This window comes from Grammomys surdaster, unplaced genomic scaffold (genome assembly GCF_004785775.1).
Source record: "Grammomys surdaster isolate TR1022 unplaced genomic scaffold, NIH_TR_1.0 554, whole genome shotgun sequence".
NCBI lineage: Eukaryota > Metazoa > Chordata > Mammalia > Rodentia > Muridae > Grammomys > Grammomys surdaster.
The window spans coordinates 640,895-664,856 of record NW_021604973.1 but is presented as its reverse complement, the minus strand read 5'-3'; the positions used below and the strand labels follow the sequence as shown (position 1 = coordinate 664,856).

Below are 23,962 nucleotides of genomic sequence, written 5' to 3'. Positions count from 1 at the left end.
CCCCATCATCCTCCATCATGTCCCATCTCATTCCATCCCTCCATCCTTGAATACTTCCAGTTTGAGGAACTACCAGAAAGAAAACCCAGAGTTGAAATCTGTCTGCTCCCAACTGTGATAAGACACAAGGAAGAGCCCCCAGAGAGCTTACCATTGGGCCAGAAAACAGGGCACTGCAATAATGTCTAGACTGGTCTTCAGTGCCAAATGTCTCAGGTGGCCTCTGGGGGCTAAGCAATGACACTGCCTATTGCCATCCTAGAAGTTGTCTATTAATATTAAAGATCTGTCAGCTACGGAACTATATCACCACATCAAGGGCAATCTTCATTTGCCTTTAAAGTTGGTCACACGGTAGCCCTTCCCATGAGTTATTATTACTTGGTCTCTGGAAAGCAGCTAGCCTTATCACTATATTACCAACATATTGCCTGTTTTTTAGACTAGTGTGTATGCCCACTTCCTCATAATCCAGAAGGTTCAATAGACACTGGAAATACCACAGGGGCTACCCTCTTTGCAAAGCTAAGGTTTTAAAGCTATTTAAGACTCATTAATGTAAAATTGTTTTGTTTGTGAATAACAAAACTCCACTGTATCTAAGAAGACATAAATGGCTCCTGGATTGATGAAGTAAAATCATCATCGTTTAAACAATTGAATTATTAAGAAAAATGGATGGCTTGGGTTTTCTTTTTTGCTTACCAGCTCTTAGCCTCAGAAGTGCTGATGACAAATCTTCGCTTTAAAAGTAAAAATTGAAAGATGGCACTCAATGCCTCGTGGCATGAAAGGACTGTAAGTTCACAAATTTTCTTAAAATAGTGGCTCACATCTGTAATCCCAGCACTTGGAAGGCTGAGGCAAGAGAACAGCTGGGAGTGTACAAGGGAAGTCAGATTTTCAAAGATCCTTGATATCCTAGTGAGTGTCAAAACCACTCAATGCCCTCCTAGGCCAATGCCTGCCTGGCAGCAGGGAGGAAGGGGTTTTCCTTTGCACACACTTTCCCATCTGAGATTCTTCAGTACCCTACACAAACGCTAAATCAGTTCTCTTTGCATATTTAAAAAGGAGACACATGAAGCATTGAGTAATGAAAGGCACTTCCTGGCAGAACTGGGTCCAGCCTGACTCCCCAGGTCCCTGCTTCTTCCTCCATAGGGTAATCCTCTCCCTGGAAGACAAAGTTAATTATGTGATGTTACCCAAAGCTGGCCTAATTGGATTTTTCATCCTTAGTGTAAAAGATGCCCTATAAAGCCAGGCCTACAGAGGATGCTGAGTCTGCCTGTCTACTCTCTCAGCAGTGGGCTTTGTACCACTCTTGGGCTGGGCTTTAGGCAACCAAAATGAATAAAGGACAAAGCCACTGTGGTGATTTGAATGAGGATGGCTCCCACAGCTCATATATTTGAATGTTTAGTTCCCAGTTGGTAGAACTGTTAAGGAAGAATTAGGAGGTGTGTCACTGGGTGTGGGCTTTGAGGTTTCAAAATCCCACACCTGTCCTAGTCTCACACTCTGTCTGCTGTCTACGGATGAGGATGTAAGCTCTCGGCTACAGTCCCAGCACCATGTCTGTCATCATGCTCCCTGACGCTTCTTGCCATGATAATGATGGACTAACCCTCTGAAACTGTAAGCCAGCCCCTGAAATGACATGCTTCCTTTTATAAGGTGTCCTGGTCATGGTGTCTCTTCACAGTTACAGAACACTGACTAAGAGAAACACCAGCAGGATAAATAAGCCTAATGGCCTTTCTGATCCGAGCAATTTAAGAATTTTATTTATGAATTCACTTATTTTGATGTTGTTAGGGATCCAACACAGAATCTTTCTAATTTTTTGGTTTTAGACTTATTTTATGCATTTTGCCTGCATAATGTTTTGCCTGCATGTCTCTGTCTCTGCATACACACACACCTACACATGCACACGCACATGCACACGCACACACATTACAAGTATGCCTTGTGCCTGCAGAGGTGAGAAGAGTGCACTGGATTTCCCAGATGGCTGTGAGCCACCATGTGGGCACTGGGAAATGGACTCACTTCTCTACAAGTACAGTAAGTGCTCTTACCCCCTAAATAACACAGGATCTTGCAAATGTTAGCCACATTTCTGAGCTGGGTCCTCAGCCCTGAAATAATGTTTTAGCAAGCAAAGGGGAAGAGCTAGCCCACCATACCTTTGTCATATGGTAATACTGAATATCTATTATAAACCAAGGATCTTTCCAGGTACTAGAGATACAACAGTAGACAAAACAGGTATCGTCCCTGCCTTCACAGCACTTATGCTAAGAGTATGACACAAAGTTCTATCCTTTGACCAGGAGTGAATTTTCAATCAAGTGGGATGCCACAAGAGATATAAAGGACAGCTGTTAAAGTGCTGGAGTTCCAACAGAGGTCACTGGAACCTCATTACCCTCCTTTATTCAGACATCACTGGTCTGCCCATGACTAGAACAGCTCATAGTGAAAGACACCCCGGAAGAAGACCTGGATATGAGGCGACCCCAAAGACACTCCTGAGACTGGCTTGCTGTAATCACATGAGTCAGGTCATTTAATATATGAAGCTTCAAGTCGATACATGCCTCATGCAGGAGGTAGGGGTTACTGACCTCGAGGCCCAAAAGCTTAGGGTTATTATAGGCAAAGGCTGTGGGAGAGGGAGAGGGTTGTGGGTAATCACACACAATTGGTTGTTTCAAATGTCTGTAATGTGTGTAAGCAGATCCCAGGCAGAGGTTTGACAAATCTCACGAGAATAGTCTCTGGTCCCTGTGGCCTTGGGACCCAGTGTGAATGCTTATCTGTGCCAACAGACCATCTGGCTGAATTTAATTCGCAAGGCCTTGGGACCTTTGGTGGGAGTTTTTCTAGTGGAGACTAAGTCAGACATCATGGGAACAGATTCCCGGAACACTCAATTGATCTTTGTTTCTCTAGCTCTGCATTCCCTGTGACGAGCTTGGGTTAGTAAGCTAGCTGACCTGTAATTCTTAACTATTTGTATTAGTAAATTAAGGCTTCCTGTTATACTATTGATTTTAAACTAACTTAAAACTCCTCTTTCAATAGGTCGATGTGTTTCTGCTGCTCTCACCTGTATTGGCCAGATACTGCTATTTCCTATTATAATTCAGATTACTAGGCAATCTTTCTTGCATCCATCTCGTTGACATGAGAGTCCATCCACTTACAGCGAACTCCAAGGCAGGTTGGGTTCCCTGAAATACTACTTTCACTTTGGCACATTCAGAGCCAAACCCACCATGGAAAAAATTGCAATGCAAAATTATACTGAACTTTGAAAAACTACGGAGTATTCATATACTAGCAGATACAGTATCCTAAACAGGGAGATAAGATGGATTCAGCACAAGTTATTAATGACAGAGCAAGTATTGGTAGTTTCTCCCTTAGAAAACTATTACTTTATACAAGTATACATTATCTGGTTAATTAAAAAACTCAGATGGGTCAGCAATGTCTTAGTTTACTTCCTACCACTGTGACAAAACATCATGACCAAAAGTAACTTGAAGAAGAAAGGGTTTACTTCAGCTCACAGGCTAGGCTTCCATCATGGAGGGAAGTCAGGGCAAGAGCTTGAGAGAGGAACTGAAATGGGGTCATGGAGGAGGCTTGTCCCAGTAGTTTTCTTAGTCTGTTTTTGATACAACCTAGAACCATCTGCCCAAGGATGGCACTGCACATTAGGAGTTTGGCCTTGCCACACCAACCATTAGACAAGAAAATGACCATAAACTTGTCTAGAGGCCAATCTGATGAAGACAACTTCGCAATTGTAATTCCCTCTCCACAGATATGCCTAGGTTTGTGTCAAGTTGACAAAACCCAACCAGTATTAGCACTTGCTGTGCAAGGCCTGGTGACCCAAGTTTGATCCCAGGAACCCACATCAAAGCAGAGAGAACCAACTCCACAAAATTGTGCCCTGACTTCCATCCATATACATACACATCAAGTACACATATGCACTGATAAATTAATGTAGAAAGAACTTAGGTTTGCATCATATTTCCCTAAACATCTGCTCCATCATAGGAGTACAGACCAGAGTGAAAGCCTTGGATCGAGGCTAGGTTTTTCAGTATTTACATGCCCATTGATTTCTACAGAGTAGCATATACTGACATCAGAAAAGAGGGAAGGAAGGCAAAGGAACAAAGAGGAAAGGAAAGGTCAGACACATTTCTAATAGAGCATGAGGCTGCAACAAATGATTTATAAGTCATCAATTCTTGCTGGAAACTCAGTGTCCATTCTATGCATTTACTGAGATTCACTACGCACCAATGAAATACTGGGGACCTTTTCTGTCCTATGAAGAGGAATAAAAACTTAATCCAGAACTTTCCCATCAAAGAAGGTAAAGACTGCTCATAACTCTATAGTAATGAGAACAAATGGATGAGAGATAAAATAAACAGAACTAAAAGATAAACAAGAGAAGTGTATGGCAGAGATGCAGCTGAAATGATGTAGAAAACCCTTGGAGAAATGCCTGTGTATTTTGACACACGAAGAAAATATATAATGAGCATAAAAGGAGCTGTTTTTATGAAGGATATCAAAGCCAGATCATGAGGAACTAACTGTAAGACAGTGGGGTTCTGATGAAGCTAGGACCATGACTTTGGGAAGGAAGATGGGTTGACAGAGGACATACTCTTGCATGAGATCACCAGGACTAAAGGGCAGTTATTTCAGGGCAGGGGACAGCTGAACATATATGAAGAGGGGCAGAGAGCCCATTTAGCCAAGTAAAGGAGAACTAACATCAGCTGAGGCTGAGCACAAAAGGAAGGTGCATCCAGGACAGACACATTGGCAGTGGTGTGAGGATGCTCTAAGGCTCAAGAGGAAAGCTGCGGAATCTCATAGAGGAAGGGGTCTCCTAAGGCAATGAGGGTGTAGCGTTGACAAGTAGAAGAAGGTGAAAGGGTTCAGGCTTTAGTGAGGGGGATTTCTCCCAGAGTGAACAAGGGATCACAGAGCAGTCCTGTGAGGTAACAGATGCCAGACAGAATGAATGCGCTCCCGCTCTCCTTGTCAGTTCTTTTCATAATGTTCTCCATGCAGAAAATTGGGTGAGTTATTCTTGCTCATGCATATGTATGAGACACTGTAAAGGAAAGGTCTCAAAGCTGGAAGAAATAAAAACATCAACTCTTCATGAAGCATTACTCATGGTTGGAGTGACAGAACAATTATCTTTGTCAAATGAGCTGTCCAGAAATGCCAGAGGAGAGTTAGGGAGAAAACCCTAGCCTGGGCTGCCTTCGTGCTCCTGATCCAGGTTTTTTCCAGTTTAGCGGGAGCCCCATAAAAAGCCAGATGACAGGAGGTAAGAACAGGAGGAGGGGAAGGCGCTCATCCTTCTAGAAACCGTCCAGGAGGCTGCAGATAACCACACCATCACTTAGGAGATGTCATAAGCAAGGGCTGGCACATGCTCCAGGTCTACACTTCCTTCCATGATCCTTCATGTCCTTTTGTAGCTTGGTTTCTGTCTAGAGCACATCAGAAATCAAGAGCAGGGTTTTGAGTTGTGAAATTGTGGTGGTTTGGAAGAAGGTGCTATGGTCTAGCTGTGTCCTTAATAGTTCATATATAAAGGTGTGGTTCTTAGTATGGTGCTACTTAGGTTAGTGATCAAATCTTTGAGAAATGGAGCCTTATAAGAGGCTCCTTAGGCCATTGGCGATGACCCCCAAAGAGGACTATAGAATTCACACCCATATTCTCTTTCTTTCTGCTCCCCGGCTCAAGATGTGACCAGTGACACCAATGTGTGTTTCAGTCATAAGGAACTAGAGGTTCAAACCAATGAAGCCATCTGAACTGTGAACTGAAATACACTTCATCTCACTGTTTAAGTAACCTGGGCTGAGTATTTGCTATTGTGACTGAAATCTGACTAATGCAGAAGGGATGTGCAGTGGTTTCAATAGGCATGGCCCCCATAGACTCACGTGTTTGAATGCTTTGCCCATAGGGAATGGCACTATTAGGCATCGTTAGAGTGGGTGTAGCCTTGTTGGAGGAAGTGTGTCACTGTGGGGGTAGGCTTTGAGGTCTCTTATGCTCAAGCTATGCCCACAGTCTCCTTCTGCTGCCTGTGGTTAAAGATGTAGAATTCTCAGTTCCTTCTCCAGCACCATGTCTGCCATGCTTTCCACCATGATGATGATGAACTAAACCTCTGAAACTGTAAGCCAGGCCCAATTAAATGTTTTCCTTTATAAGAGTTGCTCTGGTCATGCTGTCTTTCCATAGAAATAAAGCCCTACTTAAGACAGGATACTATGGAGCAGAATTATCCCTGACTCTAGAGGGACAGTATACATTTCTGAGAGTTTTAAGGGTACTGAAATGAAAATGTTTTTCTTTGGGTTCATAAAACAACAGAGTGACTAATGATTAGTGCTTCTACTTTCTCTCATAATAACACGATCCTACCTATATACCTCAGTTCAGAGTTGTGTGTAATTACATGCCTAAAAATAGCGACACTGCAAAGTTTGACAGACTTTACAGACTGCCAATCTCCGTCCCCTAGGAACCATTCCTCCTCTCTTTTGTGAGGATGCTACCATTTCATCTCCTTAAAATAGACTTCTGCTTCACCTTATCATTAAGTTGCAATTCATCACATCACGATTCTTTTCGCCTCTGCCAAATGACTGAAAGGTTCTATCCATACCCTTCACCGAAGCAGCTCTTCCCACCACCCACCCAGATAACCCCACATCTTCCTTTCTTCTATCTCCTCTCTCCTTGATCCAGACTCCTCACCTGTGCCCCAGGACTGATGCTCTCCTCACCTGTTTCTCAGCCCCTTCTACAAAAGCTACCTAGAAATTTTTCCTGCTTGATTTTTTCATAATTAAAATGTTTTAAGGAGTTCTTGATAAACTTTAGCACTTGGCAGGCACTTAACATATGAAAACATAATTCAGTGTTTTCTGACTTCCATTGTACTGAAAAGTATGGTTCTTTACAGGTGCTCTCGTTTCTTGTCTGTTCCTGCAATACAATACTGTGACCAAGAGCAATTGAGGTGAGAAGGGCTGTATCTAACTAGCCTATGGACTACACTTTGTTGCATTTTATATACTGATGATTTATGTGGGAGGACCTAGCTTTAGTATGGGCAGTGCAAGCCTTGGGCTGGTGGTCCTCAGTGTTATAGGAAGGCAGGCTGAACAAGCTGTGAAGAATAAGCCAGTGTCTTCAGTAACAGGGTCTTATCAAACAGTTCTGGTGGGTAACCCAAAACAGTGGGACCTGCCTGTTTTGTTCTGAGGACTTCAGTTCTGTTCCTAGAACCCTGACTAATACAATTAACATATAGTATGTAATAGTTATACATAATAGTGAGTTTTATTAGATTATGACATTTAAATACATGGATGTGATATATTCTGATTATAGTCACACACTTTCCCATTATTCTTTCTTGTTCCTCTCCTCCTCCTCAAGCCCCTCCCTCTCCCCAATTCCCCCTCCTTCTCCTCCTCCTGCTTTTCCCCCAGTCTCCTCCTTCTCCCTCTCCTCCTCCTTCTTTACTAACCCCACTCTTCTATTTACATGCCATCTATTTGCTTGCTTTTGTGACCCAGAGACTTTCTCTAGGGTTGTTACAGGTACATGAGTGAGCGTTTGTTTTCAGGAGCATGTACAGCTTACACGTGGCTACAACACACTAAAGAAAATGTCTCTCTTTCTAGTCAACCATTATCTACATATAAATCTTCAGGAAGGGTTGGGGTCCTTGAATGGTTAATTTCAATTGTTATTTTTGTTTGTTTGTTTGTTTGTTTAAAGACATGGTTTCGGTGTAGCCTTGGCTGTCCTGGAATTCACTCTGTAGACCACGCTAGCCTCAAACTCAGAGATCTGCCTGCCTCTGTCTTCCCAGTGCTAGGATTAAAGACATGCATCATTACCTTTCAGTTGTCAATTTAGCAGTTTCAGAACCATCTGAGAGATGGCTCCCCTACGCACGCCAGTGGAGGATTTTTTTGATTGGGTTACTTGAGGTGAGAAGACTTGGCTACTGTGGGTAACACCCTCCCCTGGCTCAGAAAACTTAAATACTGCATACAAAGAAATTCAGGTCAGCCCATGTATTCAGCACTCTCTGGCTTTTGACTGTGCCTGTGATATGAACAGCTGCCATAGGCTTCTGCTGTTGTAATCTCTTTGTCATCATGGATTGTATCCTTAAACTGTGATCAACTCTGGAATGTATTTGCCCTGACTCCAAATTACTACAGCTACTGTTTGGATATTAATGCCATTTCTGAGAAGTGTCTGAAAACCAGCTGGGAACAAATCTACCTGGTTTGGTCACTTCAAGAACTGGAGAATTACTGTAGTTTGTTTCCTGAAGGCTTTCAGTCATAATTTACTTTGTTTAGCATTTTTAAAAAAGAAGGGAGATGTTCAGGGTCTCTAGTAGCTAGGAATCAATATCACAGGGATTGATGTAGTCAAACATGTTCTTTCCCTCAGACTCAGTGAGAATAGGAGGTGATTTCCAGGCAGTCACACTAAAATTCTAAGGCAATGGCTTCCACAACGTGAGGTAAGTAAGCACACTATTGACCTTATTTTTATCCTAGGAACTATGTCATGGAAAGACAGGAAGAGCAAGCATCTTCATGGTAGAAGTGAAATCCAAAGTTAGGAAGGAGTTAAAAAGAAAACAACAACAATAACAACAACAACAACTGCCACCAAAACCCTTGCATGCCTTACTTTCAGGCCTACCCCTGTCTCATTCCACAGCTTCATGTGTGACTTGGAAGAAAATGTTCTCATTGAGCAGCACTTGCTAAAAGCCAGGAAGGAGACGCTACTAGGGTCTGCTGTGTAAATTTGTAGTGACTGACCTCAGCCAAGCCAGCCATTTGTGTCCCAGGATCTTCTTCCCTTAAAAGCCCCCTTCGGGGGTTGTCCATAAGAGAAACTGGTGGGAATTTGGCAAGAGGAAGTGAAACAGCAGCCGTCAACCTCTGGAGATGAATGGCTAGAGACAGAAGGACAGTATCATGGTTTTCCTGAGTTGGTTTTTGAAGCTTGTCCTCACTTTTGTATACTCTGCATCCAGCTGTCCTGCACAACTGTCAAATCTGCTGAACAGCAGTGGGCTCAGGTTCGATACCAGAAGCTTTACTGCAAACTTAAAGGTATCGCCAAGAAGAGCCAGCAGCTTCCCACGGCCCCTGCTTGGCCCCTCTGCAGTTGAAATCTAGCAGACACTAGCTCAGGCTCATAGCTGTTCCTGGATACGCTGACTCATAGTCCACAGCAGGCAAGGCTGACGAAAGATTTTGCTCCGACCCTTTCTGGACCTTCTATTTGCAACCCCCACCGAACCCTGCAAGTCTAGAGTCCATGGCAAAGCACTTACCACATGCTCCTATACTCATTTCGGGGCTCTCTCTGAATCCCAAGTCACAAAACTTCAAAATCAAGCAGACTCAAATGAATTGCAGTTACCATTGATTTGTAGACATGATATCTTTGTTTCTGTATTTAGGATAAAAAAACTAACACTATACATCATGTAAAATAGAATTCAAAGCAATTACTGTAAATATTCTTAAAAGTCTAGGAAACACCACAAGCTAAGACCTGACACAGTTAGTTAGTTAGTTAGTTATATAAATAAATGATAACATGATGTAATTTTTAAGAACCATAAAATGCCTCATTATGGGAGTAAATATAGCAACTAAAATAGCCTATCAAATTCTAACACTTTTAAAAATAATGTGTGTGAAGGGACACACACACACATACCACACATACACACACGCTGCCAGTTCAGTAGAAACAAAATAATCTCCTACAAATGGGCCAGGAAGATTGGCTATGCATGAGTGGAGATATGAACAGCACAGGACAGAGGAAAGTGGAGGGGGTGGATTTTGGTTCATCCCTCACATGAAACCACATTAATCATCCACATGACCATAAAACATATAAAACCTAACATTATAATACCTCCAAAGGAAAACAGAAAGCCTTTGACTAGGGCAAAGATCTTTTGGTAGATTTGACTTTCATCAAAAGGTGAAAGTTTAATAAGACATAGTGGTGCCTGCCTATAACTACAGTTCTTGGCAATCCAAGGCAGGAGGATTGCAAGTTTGAGGACAACCTGGCCCACAAATAAATAAATTAAATAAAGTTAAAATTTAAAACCACAATTAAAAACAATTTTTTTTTGTTTTGAGACAGGGTTTCTCTGTGCAGCCAGCCCTGGCTGTCTTGGAACCTGTTCTGTAGACCAGGCTGGCCTTGAACTCAGAGATATATCTATAATAAATGTGAAAAGAACTTCTAACCAGAAGTCTCTCAGAATTCAACAGTGGAATGTAGCAGTTAGAGGAAGATGGAGTGGGATGAAGGAGGAACAGAGAAAGGTGCAGGTCACTTTGGGGGTGACAACAGTGTCTACTGTGTTGCTAAGGTGATGGTTTCATGAATGTGCATATGTATCAAAATTTGCCAAGTTGTTCACTTTAAAGATGTTCTCACTTTTTAATGCCCCCTACCTCAATAAAATTGTGTAAAAGTAAACACCTTGACTGGACTGTATGAAATGGGAAAGTCCTTCCAATCAAGAACAGGCAAAATTTAAATTCACGAACAAGCCAGGCATGGTTGTGCATGCCTCTAATCTAAGTACCTGGGAGGCAGAAGCAGGTGGAGCTCTCTGAGTTTAGCACTAGCCTGGTCTATATACTGGGTTTCAGGATACCCAGAGCTACGTAGTGAAACCCTGACTCATAAAAAAAATCATGAACAGCATGTGCAAAAGGTCATTTTGTTTTATGTATATGGTGCAAAAAAAAAAAAGGAACAATACAAAACAAACCCCCAGAATCAAACAAAAAACCAACAAAACAAACAAATGAACAAAACTCGCTCCCTGGGGGTGGAAGAGATGACTCTGTTAAACACACTAGTGTTCTTCCTGAGAGCCCAAGTGTGCAGCATCCGTATCAGACGGTGTTAATCTGGGTTCAGGAGATATGGCCTCTCCCGGCCTCTATGGGAACCCATACCCATGTGGGACGCACACACAGATACCACACATTCATATAAAATACTGTTTCTCTTTTATAAAATGCACACTGTAGTAATCTATTTATATCTTCTAGTCCCAGCTCTAATGTAATCTACTTCTTAAAGCTTTTTCTCATCAGTCAAGTAGAGAGAAATTGTTGCCTGTAGTGAATTACCATAACTTATGTTAATTACCATAGAGTAATTTAATGCATTCATCTACCCACCTACCGCACATTTATTAAGTGCCTCATATGAGCCAGGCACTAGCTTGACACTGCCTATGCAAAGGCGAACAGGGAATAGTTCCTCCCTTAAAGAACCTTACAGTCTAACTGCAAGGGTGATGAACTAATTACTTAATGAGCAAAAAACAAGTCGCAATAACACACTGAAACAACTATTTCAAGAACCCATATCCACTTCAGCACCAGATGCACGGCAATAACCTGAGGGTGGGCAAAGGCAAAAATCCAACTCTGGGTCTCCAAACTCTCCTCCAGATGACTACTTTCCCAGTGGAGAAAACAGGAAGAAAGAGGAGGTGGACCTGCAGAATCCAGCACAGAAGGATGATGGCCACAGGTCAAGGGCATGCCATGGTCCCTGGGAAAGCTCTGGGCTTTGTGTGTTATTGTTATGATTTTCTTCTCTCTTGCAAAAACATACAGGTGACAGCCATCTGACATCTGTGGGAGTCATACCAATTTAACTGTGAAAGCAACTTCTGAGTGTGTGTCAGCTCAGTTTGCTGTAATAACACACGCTTAAACTGAATGGCTTGCAACATTAATATTTTATTTCACACAGTTCCAGAGGTTGGGTAGTCTAATATCAAGGGATTGGCAATCTCAGTGTCTGACAAAGGTCTATTTTCTGGTTTAGACATGGTACCCAAGAGCCCTGTTCTTGTATGGTGATAGGAGTAAACTAAGAGCTTTTGGAGCATCTCTTATCAGAGCACCAATCCCAAACATTGACCCTCAGATACCTCCCACCCAGGGCTATCAGCTTGAGGGTTAATATCTCTACAGATGAATTTTAGAGGACCATAGCATTAGGGATACACAAGGCCCTGGAGGTTTCATTTGGGACATTTTGCTTTTTCACACGATCAAAACCTCTTCACTATGCTCACATCCTAAAGAGAAAGAAAAGTGGAAGAGACAGAGACCGGGAAATTGAAAGTATGGGAGAAGAGATAACACAGTTAGCTCGCCTCTCACGATCAATATCTATGCAATTATGGAATTTCAAGTAGCACAAGAATCAGCACAAATTGAAAAGGCCTCCAATTACAATGTGGCCATTTGAATTAAATACCATGGAGAAATTCTTCAAACCTCCCCAGGGCAATTTATGGCCAGAAAACTTTTCATCTTAACTATTTACATCTACAGAAGAATCAGGTCTCAGAGGGGAAGGCATTAGTCCTTTATTTAACTTGGTCTGCATCCACCGGTTAATAAGAGATGGCTCCAGGAGACAGCGAGGGTCCCTGGGACTCAGCATCCTCCTGAGCGCTGGGCAAGGCTCTTACCTGTAGATAGGGTCCTGCATCACCAGCATCTTGCTCTCATCCCACGTCCACTCCTTTTTCTGCAATAAAAGAAGCTGTACATGAATAAGTTAGGCTTGTCCTCAGGACAGAACCAGGGCACACGGTGTGCTACTAATGCATATGCAAACACATGCATTTCGCTCTTGGCTTTTTCCCTGTAAGAGGCTCAGAGCTGATTGCTTCAAAAGGACAAGTGGAAAATGTCATGTGTCTGGACTGATCAGTTTCCTCCAAGCACTTTCAGAAAGTGTTTCTCTAGGCACAAGAGGCTGAGCAGGAGCCCAGAGGGCCTCGTGGGAGCACAGACAGACTCTAAATTTCCTTAGAGAAATTAAAAAGACATGGAGAAAAAGAGGCCGTATATCAATCCAGAGGTGTAGATGAAGAGGAATGGAAGAGAAGAGGGTGAGGATAAAACTTCACATGTGTTGAGGATGCTGTTAAACACAAGTGGAATGTAGTCCCGGGCTCCTCTGGGGAGGGCTGGGGACTTATCCTGGATGTCAGGTAAGTTTAACAAGTGCCTTTGCAGTTACTCATACATGGCTATTCATTCTGCTGTGATCAACAGGAGAACATAGGGGTAAGCATGGGGTGAGCAAACTCAGACTGCACTGCCCGAAGCAGGAGCAGCACCCCAATGTCAGCAACCAACCACATTTCCTCGGGCCTGACTCCCCACAGCAGGGACAGAGAGTCCCGCTCCACCCTTCCTGGTTTTTGTCACAGATACAAAGAGTTGTCCAGGACACCTGGGAAGACTGGACTCATCTGTGAACAAAAGGACGCTGGAGAGCAGGGATACACTGCATTCGTGAACAGGTCTTTTAGCAAGGTGGAGTTTTAAATAGAAGGCACAGAGTGGCTGGCCATTCTCTAAACATGGGGTTTGGAAGTTCTGCAGACCTACAGAATATCATATTCAGGCCCAGAAAGTAACATCAGAAGAAGCAAGCAGCTTTACCAGACACACATAAACACATACACTCTATACATACTTTTTCCTTTAAATTTTTTTGTTTGAGAATTTCATACATGTGTGTAATGTGTTTTAATCAACTCAACCTCCTTTTCTCCCTTCCACTTCCTCCCCTATTTACTGCTTTTTGTTCCCAACATGATGTGTTCATTTATTTCTGTCAACTGAAGTCCATGTGATGTTGCCTGTATTGCATAGGTATACGATCATTTATGGAAGCATGAAACTGACTGCCCGTTCCCCAGCAGCCTTCCAGTGCCACCAGCTCCTCAGCTAAGGACTTCATGAGTCTCTACCCCATCCATGCCGGGAGTGGCCAGCTTGATCTTGTACAGGCAGTCACAGTTGTTGACATACACACTCTAATCCTGGAAGATGTAACATCAATCCAATACTGAAGGGAGATTTAGCCTGCTTTACAAGCACTCAGTATTAATCAGCTTAGTTTTACAGACAACACATTTTCAGTAGCTATTGTTTAAAGATTCTCTTTCATAATGGCTACTCACTATCCTCCAACATTCTGAATGGCCTGTGTGTAATAGCACACACAATGGGGAGACTAATTTTTTTAAGACCCTCTCAAAACACAGCAGATTCAAAACTTCTAAGTCCTAGGTTTGCAAACACCCCTTACTGGAGGCATTTTCCAAACTTTTTGCCACCATAGTTGGCATTTTTTGTGCATACGACACTTGCTCCTGCTTCTCTGAAGTAACCTGTGGTCTGATCAGCATGGTAGAAAGACACATGCCGTTCAGTGTTCTAGTCACGACACCACAAACCCATCAAGTTCACCCCATTCATCAGTTGCTTCCTAACCCTACTGACACACAGTGGAGCTGGTTTCCAGCTGAAAAACACAGATATTTTCAAGGTGAAAAGTTCAAATACATGGATGCCTGTTTTCAACACACAAATGTTTACCATAAGCACTATTTAAAAGAACAACATACAATATGTTTAAAACGTGATTTGATTTAGAGGTGGTGAATTTTTTTATGTCATAAACATTAAACTACATCTATAGTCACAATAAATTCTTCCTGCGCTTGCAACTCAATCAGCAATATTTATAAGGCACCTACTATGTGCCTTTGAGCCTTTCTGTTGAGCTTTATTTGACTGTCAAAGTTTTTGGTTCTAATACTTCTATTTGGATACTAAGTTCTTATGTTTCTACTTTCTACTTTTTTATCTGTTCAAAGACAGAAGTCAGACATGGTGACATATGCCTAAAATCCCAAGCATGTAAGAAAACTGAGGCAGGAGGATCATTGACCCCAGGAGTTACAGACCAGTCTGGACAATGTAGTAAGGCATGGACTCAAAATGAAAATAAAAACAAGAGCATTTGTGATTGCTCATAAAAGCATTTTTATGACTGTCTCCTAAAGTCTTTGTCAGGTAACTTTAACATATCTGGCATCCTGGTGTTAACATCCACTGATTACCTTTTGCTCTTCTGCTCAAAGTGAGGTTTTTGTTTGTTTTTCTGTCATTTTCAAATCTTCAGAATGGCTATTCTAACTGTGTAGATGCTCACTGAGATGTATAGCCCTTGGGTCTGGTTAATTTCAGTGTAGGATTTTTTTTTTAATTGGTAAGCTTTTTACAATAAAGTTTTTTTTAATTGAGATTTTTCTTATTTCTTCTATGCTAAATGACTTTCTGTTGAAACCCAGAATCTTTAAACTATTATAAAACTTGAGATTCATTGAAAACTTTGTTTTAATATCACCTCACAGCACTGCCCCAACAGGGGAAGAGAAAGACACCATGGTACTAAGGGTGATTTTCCTACTGGCCTTGGCAGACACCCACGGGCACTTCCTGTGGTTACGATTGTCTGTGTAGTTCTAGTGTCCCATCGAGCTCTTGGGAGCAGGGTGCAAGACCGCTTTGTGCCTAATTGCAAGTGTCCTCCCCCACCATCACACATCTACTCGGTCCCATTACTCCTGGGCAATGGTGGGAGTCAAGGCCCCCACAGTCATCACTCAGGGAATAAGGCTGAAGCGGGGAATGAGACAGACACTCATGACCTGCAGCATTACCATTGGCAAGGATGGAAATCCTGGCTCTCAGCCTTCTCTGATGGTATTCTTAGGGTGCTTGATGCTAGCCCAGCAGTGGGGAAGTCAGGACTCTACTTAACCAGGTTGCCTTTCTCAGGTGGGGCTGTGAAGAACAGTTTTATTTTCTAAGCATTTGCCTGGAAGAATAGTTATGCCTAGCAGTGTTCTGCCTTGGCAAGCTGACCTTTTCCTTCTCCTCTGGGTAACGAACAGGCTTACATGTGCTCCTGTGGCATATCTGGGTTGCCAGCTTCTCAAGCTTCGAGCCTGGGATAGACGAAGCATAAAGAAACCTCTGCCCACATCACTTAATTTCTGGTTTCCAGGTTCTGAGCCCCAGTAATGGCAGATGGTTTCTGTGACCTGCAGCATACATTTCTACTTCAAGTGGCTGTGGTGCTGAGAAAGAAATCCAGCACCAGATTATGTTTCTTCCCTGCCCAAAAATGTTCTTCCAATGTCAAAGATAACTCTGGGAGGACTCTTCTTTCCAACTCTAAAGAATGTAACTAATTCTGTCATTAAAAGAAAGAAATAGAGAGGAAAACAGTGCAGAGCAACTATTTCCCTTTTTTGGCATTCTTGGACAGGATGGTGGCAAGGCCAGGCTTCAGGCATCTTGTATGAATTTCACGGGGATCAAGCAATGCTGGCAGAGACCATAGAAATCAGAAATTAATTTTAGCCACATGTGCAGAGTATATCCATCGAAGGAAGGCAACCTTTAACAATACCTCCACCTAATTAGTTTCCTTTTCTGAAAATTCCCATTAAAATCCTCTCCTCTTCATTAAAAAACTTTGCAGTGAACCTTGGGCGAATTCAATAAATCCATGAAGGTAACTCACAGGGCTTGGGAGAGCCCCACCAGGGTTTTGCTTATCCAAGAACCTTAGGCAAACAGAGTTGTTTTGTTTTTGGTTTGGGTTGTTGTTGTTCTATTTCGTCTTAAACCCACTATCTTCTATGTGTCAGGAATACTCTCAGAGCCTCGGAATGGAGGGATCTCACCCCTCCTCCTCCTCCACCAGGTGCTTTTCCTACTACCTCTTTCAAATAATCCCCCAAAGCATAGATTCACAACAGTAAGATGTGGCTCCTGGGTAGCGGCCTGGTCAGCACAGAACTGAGTCTTCGGCTGTTCTTAGAACAATGCTGGTCCCACTGCCTGGGACAATCTAGAAACCATGCAGTGCTGGGAACTGCTTACCCTAGGGGACGTTCCCCCCACCCCCAGCAGCATCTTAACTGAAGAACATGGTGGGATTTTGTTTCTGCAGCACAGAGGATTAAGCCTAGAGACTCTTTGAGCATGTTACCACCCAGCTCTACACCCAGCTTAACTGAAAAAAATATTAGAGTGTCCTTAGTCTGGAAAAACTCCTATTTCCTCTACTTTGCAAGTGTTTTAAAGACAACACACGAACAAGCTACTTCCTTCTTACTTTCCCAATTTCATGGAAGAAAATAATAATAATAATAAAATAATGATGATGATGGTGAGATAGGGAGAAAGGAGTAGGATTTGCAAGATTACAAATTAAGGTTAGTTTCAAGCTTAGGCTAGAGAAGTATAACTGGACAGTTACTTTAGCCAAACTGGTTCTACCATCTTTAGCAAGCCCACATAACCTCCAAGCTGCAGCCAAAGTGAGCATCCTCCTCCCTCCCTTCCTCCTTACACGAATGCTTGAAAATAGGGCTTCGGTTCTTGGTAGCTGTAAGAACATTTTTAGTTTAGCTACTTTCCATTCTGACCCAGCTGTGGTCTCTCAGACAGACAGGAAATGAAGACAGATATAGAGGAGGGGGCACAGGACTCTAACCCTGCAGTTGCACTCCTCTGGGTAGCCTCTGGGGACTGGGTGTCCTTCATAGCATAGGAGGAACAAGGGACAGGGCTGGCTTTGGCCTCCTTCTACTGCAGACATGTGTCACATAGCACCTTCCAGAGTGCAAGTATTAAGAGCAGAAGAAGAGCAGGGGTTAGCAAAGTCCCCCAAAGATAACATTCTCCTCTCACTAGCTCTGCAAATGGAATGGAATGGGATGGAGGCCAGCCATGAGTGTGGAGCGGGTACCTGACTCCATGCAAATACCTAGCCTCCGGCCACATCCCATACTGCAGTCCTGGGTGTATGACTCCTGCCTTTGATTCCTTGTCCCCTGCTTGCCTCCCAGGGCACTGAGCCAAGCCCAAGGTTATTAGCCTAACCACTTCTCTAAACATCTATCCCCACAATCTGGCAGTCATCTGCCTTTTCCCAGGTGCCACCCCATTTAACCCTCTAGGCCTTTGCCTGCCACTTGTTCTTTTTAGACTAACAGGGGAGATCAGAAAGGACAAAGACAGAGCTCACCTTTACCTGTTTTAGTTTTTATTCTCAGATGTCTCCTAGTTGTTATGGGAGGAACACCCATTGTGCCTTTTTATTTAAATAAAAAATAGATTTCTTTATTTTATATGTATGAAAATTTTGTCTATATGTATGTATTATGCATGTATATATGCATGTATGTATATATACATGTATGTATGTATGATTGTATGTATGTATGTATGTATGTATGTGTACCATATAGATGTCTAGTGACCATGGAAGCCAGAGGAGGGGATCAGATCCCCTGGAACTGGAGTTATAGATGGCTATGAGCCATCATGTAGGCACTGGACTAGAACCTGAGTCTTCTGCAGGAGCAAACAGTGTTCTTCCCTACTGCGTCATCTCTCCAATCAAGACCTCCTACTGGCCTTTCTTGTTTTGTTTTGAGACAGTACCTCTTGTAGCCAAGGGTAGCCTTGAACTTATACAGAGCTAAGGATGACCTTAAACTTCTCCATCCTCTATCTCCAAAATATTAAGATTATAGGTCAGTAGGACTACAACTGGTTTGGGTGGTACTAGAGATCAAATCCAAGGCTTTGTGCATGCAATGCAAATACTCTACGGACTAAGCTACATCTCTAGCCCCCGTTAATTTAAATAGGGGACCAATGCATAACGCTTCTGTTTACATATTAACATTAGCCTCCCACTTTAAAGATGAACAGGGAGGCTCTGGGGCAAACAACTTCTCTCTAAGGGCCTTTCACCCTGTTGGAAATAGTCTACCTTATCTTCTGCTTCTGAACCCTATTCTCTTTGTTACTTCTGGTGAGGAAATAAAAAGGTTTTCCTCTCCACTGCCAAGAAGGTCTCTCTTCCAACAGAGAGTGGGGATGAAGGGCCTGAAGTGGTCCTGTTTGACGTCTGACTGGGGTAAACATGTCTGTGACACAGAGCCTTCATTCCTTTACGTACTGAATTCATGTCAAATCCTGTGTGGAAAGCCCCAGATTTTTTGTTTTTGCAAAAGCTCGTACCAGGAACTATTTTGTGAGATCTGGTTCCGAGGTAGGACTGCTTAGAAAAATGGAACAAGAGAAAACAGAGTCCAGAGTAATTAGCAGCATGGTCCTCCCTCTTTCTGAATGTTAGATGTATATGGCATCTTGGAAGCCCTCTCCTAAGAACCTAAAGCAGATAAGGAGTGTTTATTGAAATGTATTTGTTATCCCTATTAGAGATCACAGGTAAGCACATGCTAAAGCCTGAAGTTTGGTATTATTTGCTCACTGGACGTCAATGGTGACTTATTTTAAAATAAAAATAAAGGGCCCGGCAAGGTGATATAACCATAGGCTACATAAGCTCTGCTTGACATATTCCGCATGCTTCTAGGCAAACAGTTATTAGACTGAAAATAAAGCTGTCTCCCACAGTAAGAGTTGTCTATGGCTATAGAACACTGCATTTCAAAACTGAAGTGCTAATGAACTCCCACAGTGCATGGGCTCGCTCGTGTAGTTATTTTAAAACTAGCAGAAAATAAAGTCTTACACAATGCAATGGGAAGACACTCGTCTACACATCTAATGGGAAGACACCCGTATGAGCTTTAGTCTGTGGATTCATACTCTTGTCCTGGCACTAACTACCTGGTAACCTAGCTCTCACCCTCTCTTCCACATCTAATCAGCTTGGGGGGTGTCATAAAGCAGATCCTTTCTGAAGTCCTTCTAAATTGTGGTTCTGTAACTGTGAGAGCCTCCTTTTCCTGCCCTGTTAGATCAGAAAGCACTTTGTTTCCATAGTAACACTACCACTTGGACAAAAAGATAATTGCCTTGTGAGGTGCTGGCCTTGTGATACAAGTTAAAGACTGGATTTAGGAGAGGATGTAGGTTAGTGGTAGAATGCTTGCTCAACATATGTAAGGTCCTGAGTTCAATCCTCAGGTCTGGAACAACAAGAAATGGGGGTGGGGCAAGAGAGAATCAGAATAGTCTTCATATCATAGGGTATTGTGAAGATTTAGGAAGTATGAGTCCGTCAAACACCCCTACAGCAGCGTAGGCACTCAATGCCAGTGTATGCTATGATTAGCTGCAGGTTCCATTATCATCTTCCCGGATAATTACTGCTGTCACTTTGTTCCCTCTCTCTCAATCTTCCAAAGCAGATGAAATAACATGTTAGAGAAGACAGGGTCTCTTCCCACGAGAGGCTCACACACAGCTAGAGAAAGAGATAAATTATTCTAATGTGGGGATGAAAGGAAGTATAGCTCAGTGATACAATACATGCTCAATATGAACGAGGGGCTGGCCCCTCTCTGGCACCCAAAATACAACAAAACAACTCTAATGCAATTTTCTAAGAGCTGTAAACGGACCTTATGTGTAAATGCAGTGCCATTAGAAGTAGCTAACCTGGGGCTGGCAGGGCATTCAATGGTAAAGGCATTTGTTAACAAGCCTTTCTCTCTCTATTTTTTCATGTGTGAGTGCATGCACACACGCAAATTTAATTAAAATATTTTTAAGAAACATTTAATTTGAGGCTGAGAAAATGGCTTAAGTCAAATATGCTATGGAAGCATAAAGACCTGAGTTTGGATTCCTAGACATATGATGGACAGACAGACAGACAAACAGACAGACAGATAATACACACATACATATACCAATGTAATTAAAAAAAATAGCTACTTTAAGGCTGTAGAGATGGCTCAGTCAGGAAAGTGTCTGGTGCATAAGCATTAAGGACCTGAATTTGGATTCCCAGCACCCATATAAAAGACACTGAAAGCACATGCCTATAATATTAGTGTTGGGAAGGTCGAGGCAGGGGATCAGTCAAGTGGAATCTATGAGTTCTAATATCAATGAGAAACTATATCTCAAAAATAAGGCAGAGAATGATAGAAAATACTCAACATTGACCTCTGCCCTCCATGCTCATGTGCATATACCTACAAAACATATACATACAACACACACACACACACACACACTCTCCCTCCCCCCCTCCCCCCCTCCCCTCTTTCTCTACCTGTGTGTGTGTGTGTATCTCTAATGAGAAGGGCCATGTCTTCTGGTCTTCTATAACATGCTATCTCATTTACTTGGGTAGGTAGAAAGAGAGAGAGCAAAACCAAAGCAAAGCCAAAACTCACACATGCATACCCATAACTCCTCTATGTATCTTTCCTATAATTCTCAGAACATGGTGGTTTCATGGTAAGTATTTATTCATCAGAATGTTGAAACCACTCTAATCTGTCACCTTAGAGGATCCCTGCAAAGTTAGTGGTTTACCGAAGAAATCACATGGAACCGAGCTGTTGAACAGAGAAATTCCTTGGCTGAAGATCAAGGTTAATCTTGGGAGTCTACTCTCCAGCAAATGGTACTATAGTGTGATTCTGGGATTATAACAAATAACTATGATTAGATACACAGAAAAGATAACTACTTGGGCCTCCTTGAACATTGAAAATGATGTTCTGATTGGAAGACATCAAAGCAAAGCCAATTATCTTAGCAACTGAGCTTATGATACTAATTCAACTTAAGATTCATTATCTGCTGGCATCGGCTCAGGAAGAGAGCATGCTTGTTAGATGCTTGTTAGCAAAACCAAAAAGATGGTTCTTACCCAGCAATGAGGTGGCTGCACCACGTCTAGCTACTGCCCGAGCTAGTGGAATGCATACGAAGATCTGAGTCTCTCAGACAAATCCAACTAAAAAGTGATCCTTCTCTGATTGCTTTGTGTGTGTGGAGGGGGAAGGGGGATTGGGGCTGGAGCTCTACAAGGAGGCTAAGCTGCCTGTTGGCAAGTCCCAGGAACGCACCTGTATCAATTGTTGGGATTGTACCATGTTCAGTTTTACTCATAGCGGGGTGTGTCTATGTGGCATGTATACATGTATTTTGCATGTGTCTGGGTGAGTGTGTGTCCTTTTGTGTGTGTGTACATGTAAAAGTCCAAGACTGAAGTGTGCTGATGTACTCTATTTATTGAGGCAGCCTTTCATTGAAGCTAGAGATCACTGACTCCAGCTTGTCTAGGACCCCTGCCTCCATTTCCCCAGTGTTGGGGTTACAGACAGCCAACATGCCTGTCTGGATTTTACCCAGGTGCTGGGGATCTTGAACTCCAGTTTTTACACTTAGACAGCAGGCTCTTTGTCCACTGAGCCCTCTGAAGCCCCCATGCTCAGCTTCTTTACACTGATTCTGGGGACCGAACCCAGTAATCTCTCCAGTCCCTGCTGAGCCTTACACTGACATAGTGACAGAAAAGGAGAATGGCGTGATGACCTAACACCTTAAGATATCCAACTGCTAATTTCTTCTGGATTTCAAGACCCCACCACACATAAATAGCATTCATTCATTCAGCTAGCCAATTGCTGCGGGTAATGAAAACATTCTAGAAATGTCTGGCTATTCAGGAAAATGCTGAGCTCACAAAGACAGCCCTGCCCTTACAAAACTCACTAGCAGGCAGAGGCCCCTTTAAAAGATGTCTCCTCTGGTGGGAAGAACTTCGCCATTGATCAGTTATAGATAGTTTCAAGACAAAGAGGAGGCTGGATGGCTGTTCTGGGAATTGTGTAACCTCCAAGTGTCCCCAAAAGACTGAAACAGTGCGGCCACCCATTAGCCTCTAGGGTCCATCTGCTTTCTCTGTAGCTCATTCTGTTGTTAAAGGCTTGAGTACATTCAGATGACCTGGATACACACACACACACACACACACACACACACACACACACACACACAGGCTTTAAAAAGCATGGCTCCATGGCTTGTACTGAGATCTGAACTGAAAAATTTACAATAATACCCCCTAGGCTAGCTCTTTACATCACAGTTAAAGGCTCAAAATGAGTTTCTTAGAACATACGCCAGGAAGGGTGGTGCCAGGACCAGAACCCAGGTCTTCTTGCCTCTGCCAGCAGCTCCTTCCAGCATGTCACACTGACCCAGTGAAAACCAAAACGCTTCTTGCAGGAGAGGGGGCAATTCAGCATCTTACAAGCTAGTTACTGAGTACTAGGCAGGAACGCCAGGCTGCACATAAGCTGTGCTATTGCTCTGCCTATGGTTAGCTGGCAAGAGGGTCAGGCCTCAACCACAGTGGCCACCCCAGTGCTCACTGACTGTTCCACTTCCTTGTTAGAAAACTGAACATTTACATGGTAGCATATCACACTCTTCTCAGCTCTAAGAGAGAAGGAATGTGTGTGTGTGTGCCTGAGCTTGGTGGCAACACTCTCAGCTACCAGGGCTGTCACGTGGGGAAGCCGATGACAAAAAGGCTGATTACTGTGAATGCTAATGCACATTCATCTGCCAGAGGCGATGGGATATGCACACAGTGATTAAAGGCATTATCCACATCACAGCCCAGGCCTGAAATGGACACCAGGCGTGGGCGGAGGAAACGAGATAGGCTCCTCTTTCCCAAGCTGGCATGGGAAGAGTCAGATCGAAGACTGACCTGCTACACAACCTCCTTCCTGGGGCAGAAGGGCAAATGCTAGAGATTACCAAGCATGCAGTTTCCGAGTGAGTCACAGGTCCCCAGGACTCCCTCAGGGACATGCTCTAGCTTAGCTTTCATGTACTTAGGGAAAGAGGGGATAGCTCCTCTCCCAGGTAACACCCAGGCATCCTGCCACCCTTGTCAGTGTGAGATCTAACCTATGTTCCAATGCACGGTGGAGCTGGCACCACCTATGGTACTTGATACAAAGAGGGGTGGGAATGAGAGGGGATAATAAGAGTATCCTTTAAGGACAAACAAGACCTGAAGTCACTCCATAGTGGATGATAGCAGGGGTACATTAAGTTATTCAATGGGGTCATAATAGATCCCAGGG

At 43.1% G+C, this 23,962-nt stretch overlaps 1 protein-coding gene across 2 annotated transcripts in view; it reads right to left on the bottom strand.

Moving 5' to 3' along the window:
- Positions 1 to 23,962, bottom strand: part of LOC114633209 (carboxyl-terminal PDZ ligand of neuronal nitric oxide synthase protein-like) — a 280,780-nt gene that overhangs the window by 62,975 nt on the left and 193,843 nt on the right. The window contains exon 4 of one of the 2 annotated variants that reach the window (XM_028781825.1): positions 12,668 to 12,741. In XM_028781825.1, the coding sequence (XP_028637658.1) occupies positions 12,668 to 12,741 (74 nt within the window). The remainder of the gene's footprint in view (positions 1 to 12,667; positions 12,742 to 23,962) is intronic. The other variant, XM_028781826.1, reaches the window with a different exon arrangement.